Here is a 12,166-nt window from a genome sequence, read left to right as displayed (position 1 = left end):
TATAAGCTACCCAGCTTATGGTGTTTTCTTATAGCAGCCTAAATAGATAAAACAGGCAGTGATGCATGCCATCATTTTTCTCTTTGGAAAGTGGCAAATTAAGATTTAAAGATTTTCCAGTGAGTTCTGGGTAGAAGGGTCATTTATACAGTTAATCGGATAAGGCTTAAGGTTTACTTGCCCATCCCTGCCCTATTTTTTATTTATTTATTTTTTTTGCCCAAGTTGGAGTGCAGCGGTGCAATCTCGGCTCACTGCAAGCTCCGCCTCCCGGGTTCACGTCATTCTCCTGCCTCAGCCTCCTGAGTAGCTGGGACTACAGGCGCCCGCCACCGCGCCTGGCTAATTTTTTGTATTTTTAGTAGAGACGGGGTTTCACCATGGTCTCGATCTCCTGACCTTGTGATCCGCCCGCCTCGGCCTCCCAAAGTGCTGGGATTACAGGCGTGAGCCACTGTGCCCGGCCCTGCCCTATTTTTTAATGTGAGGACTCTGGGAGATGGAGGCACTAGAGAAAGCAGGGCCAAAGGAAGGGGGTGTTCAGGGGGCTGGCATGCACGATTAGAAAGAAATGGTTGTATGTGGTAGATGGCATCCACCCTCCCTAGGACTGGGCTATCCTAGGCTTTGTGTTCCATGGCCTGCAACGTCATGGACAAACTGGGGCTACCCTTTGGGGTAACCTCAGAAACCTGTAGCTAGGCCAGGTGCAGTGACTCACACCTGTAATCCCAGCACTTTGGGAGGCCAAGGCAGGTGGATCACTTGAGGTCAGGTGTTCAAGACCAGCCTGGCCAACATGGTGAAACCCCGTCTCTACTAAAAACGCAAAAATTAGCCAGATGTAGCAGCACACACCTGTAATCCCAGCTCCTCGGAAGGCTGAGGCAGGAGAATCGCCTAAACCCAGGTGATGGAGGTTACAGTAAGTCAAGATCACACCACTGCACTCCAGCCTGGGCGACAGAACAAGACTGTTTCAAAAAAAATAAAGCACACGATCAATGAAAACTTTTGAGTATTACTCACTACAGGGTGACAATTTTTGGCACAGACTTTTTTTTTTTTTTTTTTTTTTAAAGAGACAAGGCTGGGCACAGTGGCTCATGCCTGTAATCTCAGCACTTTGGGAGGTCAAAGTAGGAGGATGGCTTGAGCCCAGGAGATCAAGAATAGCATGGGCAACATAGCCGGACTCCCTGGGCATGGTGGCTCACACCTGTAATCTCAGCACTTTGGAAGGCTGAGGCAGGACGACGGCTTGAGCCCAGGAGTTCAGGACCAGCCTGGGCAACAAAGTGAGACTCCATCTCTATAAAAATGAAAGCAGAGGGCCAGGTGCGGTGGCTCATGCCTGTAATCCCAGCACATTGGGAGGCCGAGGCAGGCAGATCACGAGGTGAGGAGATCGAGACCATCCTGGCTAACATGGTGAAACCCCGCCTCTACTAAAAAAAAAAAAAAAAAAAAAAAAAAAATTAGCCAGGTGCGGTGGCGGGTGCCTGTAGTCCCAGCTACTCGGGAGGCTGAGGCAGGAGAACGGTGTGAACCCGGGAGGCGGCGCTTGCAGTGAACCGAAATCGCACCACTGTACTCCAGCCTGGGCGACAGAGCGAGACTCCATCTCAAAAAAAAAAAAAAAAAAAAAAAAAAAAAAAAAAAAATTGAAAGGACAGAATCTCATTCTGTTGCCCAGGCTGGAGTGCAGTGATCACAGCTTACTTCAGCCTTGACCTCCTGCCTCAGCCTTCTAAGTCTGGAGCCACCATGCTCAGCTTTAGACATCCTTTAAATGTTACAACCCCGTGAATCAGGTTATTGTTCACATTCTATCAATGAGGAAACTCAGAACCAAGGAGATTAACTATCCCAAGAGCTACTAATGGGTGAGGAATGGGTTTGAACTTCACTGTGCCTGGTTCAAGCATCAATTAAATAAGCATGAGTTAAAAGTAAACATCAGAACTGGAAGACTTAAGAAAAAACTTTAAAAAATAAAAAAGGCCGGGAGCAGTAGCTCATGCCTGTAATCCTGACACTTTGGGAGGCCAAAGCAGACAGATTGCTTGAGCCCAGGTGTTCGAGACCAGCCTGGGCAACATGGCAAAACCCTGTCTCTACAAAAGATACAAAAAAATTAGCTGCAAGTGTTAATGCACACCTGTAGTCACAGCTACTCAGGAGGCCAAGGCAGGAGGATCAACTAAGCCCAGGAGGTCCAGGCTGCAGTGAGCCAAGATCACGCCACTGGACTCCAGTCTGCGTGACAGAACAAGACCCTGTCTCAAAAATCAAAACAAAACAAACAAACAAAAACAAAACCAAAAAACACCACCAAAACAAAAAGAAACAATCTTCCTTATTATTAGTGTCTGGTAAAATTCAGTTTCAATATGTTGTTAAACCCTTAAAAATTTACACATATATAAAGGAAGGATGAACACTGTCCCCAGGCTGAAGAAATATTAGGACTCCGGTCATGCCCAGGGATACAGAGCACTCTCTAGTGACCAAAGGGTGAGCACAAGCAGCGAGGCAAGCGGGCAGTGCATGCACTGAGAACTCACACAGTACGCTGCCTGCCTGGCAAGGAGGACCACCAAGATGCTTTGTGCTGGCATTTTTATCTATTTGAACAGCCTAACAGGCACATTTGTGGGTGGGAGGTAACGGTAGTTGAGGATGTAGTAGGAGCTCCTCACGGTGGGAAGGAGTAAGCTATTTCCCCTCAATCTGATGCACTCAGTTCCCTGGTTCCACCAGTGCTTTCAACTTCTTTCGTGAACAGCTTGAGGGGGCTTCAGTGTTCAGGCTTTTTATAATCACAGCTGCTCTTCCCGCAAGAAAAGACATCTATTCATCCCAGCAGGCAGCCGTACTGGTTTCAGACAGGCATTAGTCATCGGAAATTTTTCAAATCAACACTCCTGCTAGGGGTAGGTCTCTAAAACATAGACTCAATTATGTTACCCTTCCGCTTCTACAACTGCTGAGGGCTCCTTAACAAAGCCCAACCCCTGGGGGGAGCCTCGGGTCTGGCTCCAGCTTATGGCTGCAGCCTCACTCCCCACTGTAGTGACTACTGACATTCCCAAAACACATCCTGCACTTTTATCCTCAGTAAAAGTTTGGGAGGGGGAAGGAGGAAGGTTTTGAGTGAGTCTCGTAAAGCCCCACCTCCATCGCACTGAAACTACAGCTCTACAACTGCTTCCAGGCCTTCAGCAGGTATTCCGCGAGGTCCTGGCAAGAGTGCTGCTGGCGGGTGAGAAGGCAAACACTCCCTGGACCCCAAATTCTCTCCCCTATATCCCCAACGGGAACCTGGCAATACATGTGATGACCAGCAGGGAGGGTCTGTCTGGGCTATAGGAATACCTCACCCTCCTGGCTCTGTCTGGGGAGGGCAGGGCTACAGCCCGCTCAGGACAGATGTCCAGTCCAAAGGATTCAGGCCCATGAAGTGGGGCCCTGGATTATTATAAAGTAGATTTTAACCCACGGGTTTAAAATCCTCTGGGTTACGGGAGGCAGAGGTTGCTGTGAGCCAAGATCGCACCAATGCACTCCAGTCCGGGCCACAGCGCAAGACTCCCTCTTAAAAAAACAAACAAACAAGAAAAACTTCTGGGTTAGGGGATGTATGTGTTTAGGTCATTTTTATAGAGAGAAAACAGCTTAATTCTAACTATGACTGAGGGCCAACTCTGAATTAGGTGTTTTAGAAACACAAAGAAAAGGCCGGGCGCAGAGGCTCACACCTGTAATCCTAGCACTTTGGGAAGCCGAGGCGGGTGGATCACAAGGTCAGGAGATCGAGACCATCCTGGCTAACACAGTGAAAACCCGTCTCTACTAAAAATACAAAAAAAAAAATTAGCCGGGCATAGAGGTGGGTGCCTGTAGTCCCAGCTACTTGGGAGGCTGAGGCAGGAGAATGGCGTGAACCTGGGAGGCAGAGCTTGCAGTGAGCGGAGATCGCGCCGCTGCACTCCAGCCTGGGGGACAGAGAGAAACTCGTCTCAAAAAAAAAAAAAAAAAAAGCAACACAAAGAAAAACAAGACACTAAAATACTTTCCCCCGCTGGGCGCACTAGCTCACGCCTTTAATCCCAGTACTTTGGGAGGCCAAGGCGGGCGCATCACCTGAGGTCAGGAGTTTGAGACCAGCCTGACCAACATGATGAAACCCTGTCTCTACTAAAAATACAAAAAATTAGCCAGGCGTGGTGGCGCACACCTGTAGTCCCAGCTACTCAGGAGGATGAGGCAGGAGAATCGCTTGAACCCAGGAGGCGGAGGTTTCGGTGAGCTGAGATTGTACCATTGTACTCCAGCCTGGGCAGCAAGAGCAAAACTCCGTCTCAAAAATAAATAAAATAAAATAAAATACTATCCCCTTACCCAAGAGTCTTGTGCAGATGTTTCATTTTAAAACATAATTCTTTGCCTAGACTTATGTAATAACCCATTTCCTCCCTTTTGTGTTTAGGTTTATATTTCCTTTATCTTATTTCAACAAGGAAACAAGCGGTCAGCACCAGGATCAGAGTCCTGAGCTGAACTGCAAAGTTTACAATCCACCCTGTCCCCCAACAACCTCCCACTTCCAGCTCCAAGGACTCCCCAGATGAGACATCTGGCCCAGAGAGCTGCTTAACTCTAGCCTCCAGCACACTCAAGGCTGCCACACTGAACTGCTTGGAGGCAGCAGATAGCAAGCTATTCACTGAGGGTTAAACTCATCAAACTAACAAGAGGGGACGTGTCAACTGACTTAACTGGGGATGCCCTCATATCTAAAGGAAGAAACTGCTGGGCACAGTGGCTCACGCCTGTAATCCCAGCACTCTGTGAGGTAGAGGCAGGAGGACTGCTTGAGTCCAGCAGTTCGAAACCAGCCCGGGCAACATGGCGAGACCTCGTCTCTACAGAAAAAACAAAAGTAATTAGCCAGGCATGATAGCATATGCCTGTGGTCCCAGTTACTTGGTAGGCTGAGGCAGGAAGAATGCTTAAGCCCAGGAGGCAGAGGTTGCAGTGAGCTGTGATCTTGCCACTGCACTCCAGCCTGGACAACAGAGCAAGACCCTGTCTCAAATAAATAAAGGAAGAAACCAACATGAGGGGCAGGCCAGCACTGCAACTGGTGCCTAATGCTATCCTGAGGAGACTCTCTACGGATCTTTCACAACTAAAGTCACTGGAGATGTGCTGTGATAAGGAAAGACAGCATCTCACCATGGAAGAAGGTATCACTCAAAACCACCTCTTTCCGGTTCAATCATTTCCCATTAGTCAAGGAATCTTTTAATAATTAATTGGAGGCCTAGGTAATAATAATGGTAATGACTCTTTTCTTTCTTTTTTAAAGAGATGAGGTCTTGCTCTGTCAACCAGGCTGGGGTGCAGTGGTGCAAGCATGGGTCACTGCAGCCTTGAACTCCTGGGCTTAGGCAATCCTCCTGCCTTAGCCTCCCTCACAGCGGCAGTTACAGGCACGAGCCACCACTGCATCCAGCTATGACCCTTTTCTTGACTCAAAAGGTGTGAAGAACACAAAACAGAACGGCTGCTTTTGAGAACAAGCACATTCCACAAATGTGATCCTTGGGATCACAGGAAACAAAGTGAGCAGAGTGGTGGGGAAAGAGATTATTTACACTTCCTCAAGCTGGATCTTTGGCTATTTCTACCAAGAGGAAAAAAGCTTTCTTAAACAACAAAATTCTTCCTGGAACATCCATGCAACATTAAAACCACAGTTCCAAGTACACAGATTTCTTCTAGGCAGTATGTAAAACAGAATATATGGCCGGGCGCACTGGCTCACACCTGTAATCCCAGCACTTTGGGAGGCTGAGGGGGGTGGATCATTTGAGATCAGGAATTTAAGACCAGCGTGACCAACATGGTGAAACCTCGTCTCTACTAAAAATACAAAAAATTAACCAGGCGTGGTGGTGCATGCCTATGGTCCCAGCTACTTGGGAGGCTGAGGCAGGAGAATCGCTTGAACCCGGAAGCCAGAGGTTGCAGTGAGCTGAGATCATGCTACTGCACTCCAGCCTGGGCAACAGAGCGAGGCTCCAACTCAAAAAATATAAAGACATAAAATAAAAATAAACTTACTGCAGGAAATGACATCTGTTCATTGAATTTGTTCAGATCCTTCACATTATCTTAACAGGGACCCCTGGATCTAGTTTTTCTTTGTTGGCTGTGCAAGTGAGATAAAAATGGAGTTTCCAAAAGATTTAACTCAAACCCAGCATGCACTCCAGGTTCTTCTACACTAGTCTCTCTGCCTGTACTCTTTGGCCCAATCCAATCCTCACATAATGACAAAGCAATATTCTCGTGCTAAAAATTGAATCACGTTACTCCTTAAGAAGCCTTCAATGACAATAATGAAAACTAACACCTATCAAGCACTTAAGTGCCCGTTGTCAGAAACTTTTCAATGCATTTTAGGTATATTAATTCACTCGGTCCTGACAATAACCTAATAAAGTGATATTACTCATGTTTTATAGATAAGGAGAGAGAGGCAAGGCATGGTTAAGTAACTTGCAGAGAGTTCTACAGAAAGTGGGAGAAGCGGGGATTGGAACCCTGACGGTCTGACTCTAGAGTCCCAGTGCTCACCTATGCTCCAGGGGCAGTGTGTGCTCCTATTCCTTTAAGGAAAGGTGCAAGATAATTACCAGCATTTGCTGAACGCTTGCCACATGGCACAAACTTTAAAACATACCTTCTGGCGGGGCGTGGTGGCTCATGCCTGTAATCCCAGGACTTTGGGAGGCCGAGGGGGGTGGATCACCTGAGGTGAGGAGTTCCAGACCAGCCTGGCCAACATGGTGAAACCCCATCTCTACTTAAAATACAAAAATTAGACAGGTGTGGTGTCAGGCACCTGTAATCCCAGCTACTTGGGAGGCTGAGGCAGGAGAATCGCTTAAACCCGGAAGGCAGAGGTTGCAGCGTGCCAAGGCTGTGCCACTGCACTCCAACCTGGACAATACAGTGAGACTCCGTCTCAAAACAAAAACAAAAAAAACCCGGCCGGGTGCAGAGGCTCAAGCCTGTAATCCCAGCACTTTGGGAGGCCGAGACAGGCAGATCACGAGGTCAGGAGATCGAGACCATCCTGGCTAACACGGTGAAACCCCGTCTCTCCTAAAAAATACAAAAAACTAGCCAGGCAAGGTGGCCGGCGCCTGTAGTCCCAGCTACTCAGGAGGCTGAGGCAGGAGAATGGCGAAAACCCGGGAGGCGGAGCTTGCAGTGAGCTGAGATCCGGCCACTGCACTCCAGCCCAGGCGACAGAGCGAAACTCCGTCTCAAACAAAAAACCAAAAAAACCCAAAAAAACCCTTCTCACATTTAATCCCCTCAACCAGGAATCACCATTACAAATGAGGAAACTGCCTAGTTTAGAAGTCCCCTGGCCAGGGAAACAGAACCCAACTGTTGCAGGTGCCAGGTGTATCCAACTGCAAGGCCCCTGTTCCTGTGGATCCACACATAGCCCCCACCCCATTCCTGCAGCCCCACCTACTGCCCAACACAAAACTCTGCACACACTAAAGCCAAAACCGTACAGATCAAATTAGTCAGACTACAGTGCGATCCACCTGTAGTCAGAAACTGGAGGAGTGACCTCAGAGAGAGAAGAACCTGGTGTCGATAATTCTGTCGTTTCCAAAGGAACATACAAAACTTGGATGGATTTAGAAGTGGTCAGAGGAGCCAGCGCCAACTTCACATCAGACACTAGGCGGAGATGTGAGAGAGCTTTCACAGTCAGTAGTTGAGGAAACAAATACTAATGCATGCCCGTTATGAACCAGAAGCCCGGTAAGTGCTGGCTGCGAATTACCAGGTGGTGGTGGCAATTGTAGTTGATACAAGTGTCCAGGATGGGGAAGGAGGTGAGGGATACATTTCAGACATCAAGAGAAAAACCTAGCCACAGGCACACGGGTGATATGAATAAACATCTGCTGAATGGCCGGGCCTGTGGCTCACGCCTGTAATCCCAGCACTTTAGGAGGCCGAGGCGGGTAGATCACATGAGGTCAGGAGTTCGAAACCAGCATGACCAACATAGTGAAACCTCCGTCTCTACTAAAAATACAAAAATTAGCCAGGCGTGGTGGTGCACACCTGTAGTCTCAGTTACTCGGGAGGCTGAGGCAGGAGAATCGCTGGAACCGGGGAGGCGGAGGTTGCAGTGAGCCGAGACCGCACCACTGCACTCCAGCCTGGGCGACGGAGCAAAACTCCGTCTCAAAAAATAAATAAAAATAAACATCTGCTGAGAAAGCGTATGTCTGAGAAAACAGTTATCTAACATATTTACATCCTGGCTATTTACAAAGACATTTAAACTTAATGCGTGTTGGGAAACCACTGGGCAAAGTTCTCACTTCTTCATACAGGTGAACTCAGCTCACAAAGACTTGAAATGACTAATAACATTTAACGGTCATGGGGAAGTTTGGGAGACATGACTGCAAATCACCTCCATGGCTCCTCACCCAGCTCAAGCACTTTCTTCTCCCTAAGGAAATAACCAATCTCCAGCCCAGCCCACTTGTTTTTCAAGCCCATGCAGGAGGCCAACTCAGCCAGCAATTAAATCGCACTCAGCCCCGCCGCTCAGTTCTCCGTGGTCTTGGGCAAGTCACTCTACCACTCCCAGCCTCAAGTTCCCCATCAGTAAAAGAGGAGTAACATGAATTGCTAGCAGACAACAGGACCGTAAAAGATCAAACGAGGCATCGTTTATATGAACGGGCTTAGAAAACTTAAGACGCCGCACAAAGGGAGACGAGTGTTAAGGCCGCGTGGAGGGGGATTTGGGCTTGCGCCTCAGCTTCGGCCGTCGGAGCAAGTCACTTCCCTGCTGCTAAACTTCGGTTGTCCCAACTATAAGATAGGTGGAGACCAGGCAGCCCCGAGATCACGGAGCGGGGCCCAAATGCCAGTTCAGACAGGCGAGGGGGCTGCACCGCCGAGACTCCCGGACCCCGGAACGCGGGGGCCCCAGGGGGCAGCCCCTCAGGTCCACGAGGCGGCACCCTGTCCCGCCGCGGCCCCGTCGGCCTCCCAGGCCCGCCGGAGGGACTGCGCCTCGGCCAGTGGGCGGGCGGTCGGGGCCGCTGCGGCGACGGCGGCGGCCCGGCCAATGAGGAGCGCGGCTGCTGTTGGGGGCGGGCGCACCCGGTCCTCCGCGTCGCGCCCGGGCCGCTCCCTCCCCCGCCTCGAGCTCCACTATGTCGCGGACCCGAAACCCCGAAGAAAAGAAAGGTCTCTCACCGTCCTTTCGCCGCCGCCCCGCGCTTCCTGATGAGTTCGTCCAGGGAGATGTCCGCCATCTTGCTCCACCGAGCGAGCCGAAAGCTGCCGAGACACCCCCAGCCCGCGAGCCCGCCCCTTCGGCCGCTACAGAGCGACGAACTACTTCCGGCGTCCGCCGACCAACTCTCGCGACAGCCAGCTAAACGCAAGCAAGAACCGGAAGGGGCGGGGACGCTCCCCGTGAGCCTTCGCGGAGCTGGCTGCTCATCTGCATACAGAAGGTCGGCACATTATGAATTATTTATTCTCCCCGACGAAAAAACATTAAATGAAAAGCAACAAAATGATTTCATTAACAAGTAAGACAAACTTCAGTGGAAGTGGATCATTACCTCAACAGTCCACTATGATACTCATCATACGCCAAATGAGAATACGATTCATTACCTAGGAAATAAGGCGTACTGTTTCTTTATGCCTTAAACTTATGAGTAAGGAAAATAACGATTCGGGGTGACGCCCGAATCCTCACTGCTAATGTGAGACGAATTTTTGAGCGGGTAAAGGTCGCCCCTAAGGTGACCCGCCTACTTTGCGGGATGCCTGGGAGTTGCGATCTGCCCGATCCCTTTACATCTGAAAAGCAGACTGGGCGCGGGGTGGCGCAATTTCTGTTTGTTTCTGGCGCACGGTGGGTGCATTCTCCTTCCTGTTTTCTTCCCCCTGCCCACGCCGCCAGTTCATAGGGAGTCTCTGCACTTCATCGCTGTCCCCAACTGCGCATTGAGCCAGTCCAAGGCTGCCCACAATATTGACGTTGTGACCCACGAAACTGGCAATTTCCATACATGCGGACTTAACCCAGCTCTCTCAAACTTCCCTGTATAACCGCTTCTCTGTGCTTCAGAAAGATACATCCGGCCCCGGTCTCACACAGCAGCTCAGTTAACAACAGCGTGTCTTCACTTTGCGACCTTATAATGTAGTGCTCTTGGGGGTGAGAGCCGGACGACTGCCTGGCTCGCGTCCCGGTGGCGGCGTGACCGTCACGAGCAAAGCACTTCATCTCTCTGCCTCTGTCTTCCTAATATGTATTATGGAGCAAATAATTTATAGGGCGTTGGGAGAGTTAAAGAGACTAATTCATTTACGTGTTAAATACAGGGAATGACTTTTGCATTGATACAACCCCAGCCTCCAGCATGCGCCAGGCATGAGGTAGGTGTTCGGCACATATTTGTCCAATCACTCTAAAAATACACTCCATGCCCTTAGAACAGATGGGGTTAAGTCCTCTTGGCCATCAGGCATCAGGAGCTCCGTACAGAAAGTGGGTAAGAGGCCAGTGACGGTGGCTCACGCCTGTAATCCCAGCACTTTGGGAGGCCGAAGCGGGTGGATCACCTGAGGTCAGAAGATCGAGACCAGCCTGGCCAACACGGAGAAACTCCGTCTCTACTGAAATTTAAAAAAAAAAAATTTAAAAAAAAATTTTTTTAAAAGCCAGGTGTGGTGGCACGGCCTGAAATCCCACCTACTCAGGAGACTAAGGCAGAAGAATCACTGGAACTCGGGAGGCGGAGGTTGCAGTGAGCCAACATCGCGCCATTGCACTCCAGCCTGGGCAACACAGCAAGACTCCATTTCAAAAAAGAAAGAAAGAAAGAGGGTAAGAGCGATCGTACAATCCTTCTGCCTCAGCCTCCCGAGTAGTTGGGACTACAGGCTCACCCCACCACTCCGGGCTCCTTCCCAGGCCTCTTTTCCTCACCCATAAAACGGGACCATTAAGCCTTTCCTCCCTTCCAGGCGTGCCAGGAGGAACGCGCGAGCGGAGGACAGGCCGGCCAGTAGGGTCAGCTGGGCAGTGTAGGGCAGATGCGGAGGACGATTTTATTTTTGTTTTTATTTTTGAGATGGAGTTTCGCTCTGTTGCCCAGGCTGGAGTGCAATGGCATGATCTCAGCTCACTGCAGCCTCCGCCTCCCGGGTTCAAGCGATTCTCCTATCTCAGCCTCCCGAGGAGCTGGGATTACAGGCGCGTGCCACCACGCCTGGCTAATTTTTGTATTTTTAGTGCAGACGGGGGTTTCACCATGTTGACCAGGCTGGTCTCGAACTTCTGACCTCAGGCGATCTGCCCGCCTCGGCCTCCCAAAGTGCTAAGATAACAGGCGTGAGCCACCGCGCCGGGCCGACTTTTTTTTTTTTTTAAGTCAGCACAACTGATCATAAACATGTAATCTAAGTCTGGGATGGCCCCTCCCCCGGGGCATTTCAGAGCTTTGTTTGGACGTTTGGTCCCAAAGACAGGGATGGCGGGCACGTGGGGGTGGGGACTGGTGGGGCTCTGGCCCTCCCAACGTCCCGGGGCATCCCCAGAGTGAAGCCCCTTGCGGATCTCCCAGCCAGGGCCCCACTCCCTGTCTTTTGTGGACTCGCAGAACTTTTTGCTCAGTGAGAACAAACGGAGTTTCTAGCAGAGCAGCTGCGCCGCAGCGGAAGGAATTCGGTCCCGCCCGGGAAGCCGCGCCTCAGTCGGTAGAGCCTGGCAGCGTCTGCGGCCGCGACTCCGGGGATTCTGCTCCTGCCCCATGTATCCCCGGGACCGGCGCAGCGTTTGCGTGCAGAAAGAGTCTGTTTCACCAGTCTTTTTTTTTTTTAGTGTCTCACTCTGTTGCCCAGGCTGGAGTGCAGTGGCTTGATCTTGGCTCACTGCAAGCTTAGTCTCCCACGTTCAAGCGATCCTCCTGCCTCAGCACCCCCAGTAGCTGGGATTACAGGCACAGGTCACCAAGCCCTGCTAATTTTTGTATTTTTAGTAGAGATGGGGTTTCACCATGCTGGTCTCGAACTCCTG

The 12,166-nt window shown here is 50.3% G+C and overlaps 1 protein-coding gene and 1 non-coding gene across 3 annotated transcripts in view; one reads left to right on the top strand and one right to left on the bottom strand.

The window, feature by feature from the left end:
* The window catches only part of POLDIP3 (DNA polymerase delta interacting protein 3), a 30,228-nt gene extending 20,761 nt beyond the window's left edge, over positions 1-9,467 (bottom strand). The window contains exon 1 of one of the 2 annotated variants that reach the window (XM_007975984.3): positions 9,325-9,467. In XM_007975984.3, the coding sequence (XP_007974175.2) occupies positions 9,325-9,383 (59 nt within the window). In that variant the 5' untranslated portion in view covers positions 9,384-9,467. The remainder of the gene's footprint in view (positions 1-9,324) is intronic. The other variant, XM_007975986.3, reaches the window with a different exon arrangement.
* A 313-nt stretch (positions 9,468-9,780) lies between these two features.
* Positions 9,781-9,930, top strand: LOC119627480 (U12 minor spliceosomal RNA). The gene has a single exon (XR_005243666.1). It is a non-coding gene; the product is annotated as a U12 minor spliceosomal RNA (small nuclear RNA).
* The last annotated feature ends 2,236 nt before the right edge of the window (positions 9,931-12,166 follow it).

The sequence above is a fragment of the Chlorocebus sabaeus genome, chromosome 19 (genome assembly GCF_047675955.1).
Source record: "Chlorocebus sabaeus isolate Y175 chromosome 19, mChlSab1.0.hap1, whole genome shotgun sequence".
Lineage (NCBI taxonomy): Eukaryota > Metazoa > Chordata > Mammalia > Primates > Cercopithecidae > Chlorocebus > Chlorocebus sabaeus.
Note: the sequence above shows the minus strand (reverse complement) of the source record. Positions and strands in the feature narration are given on the sequence as shown.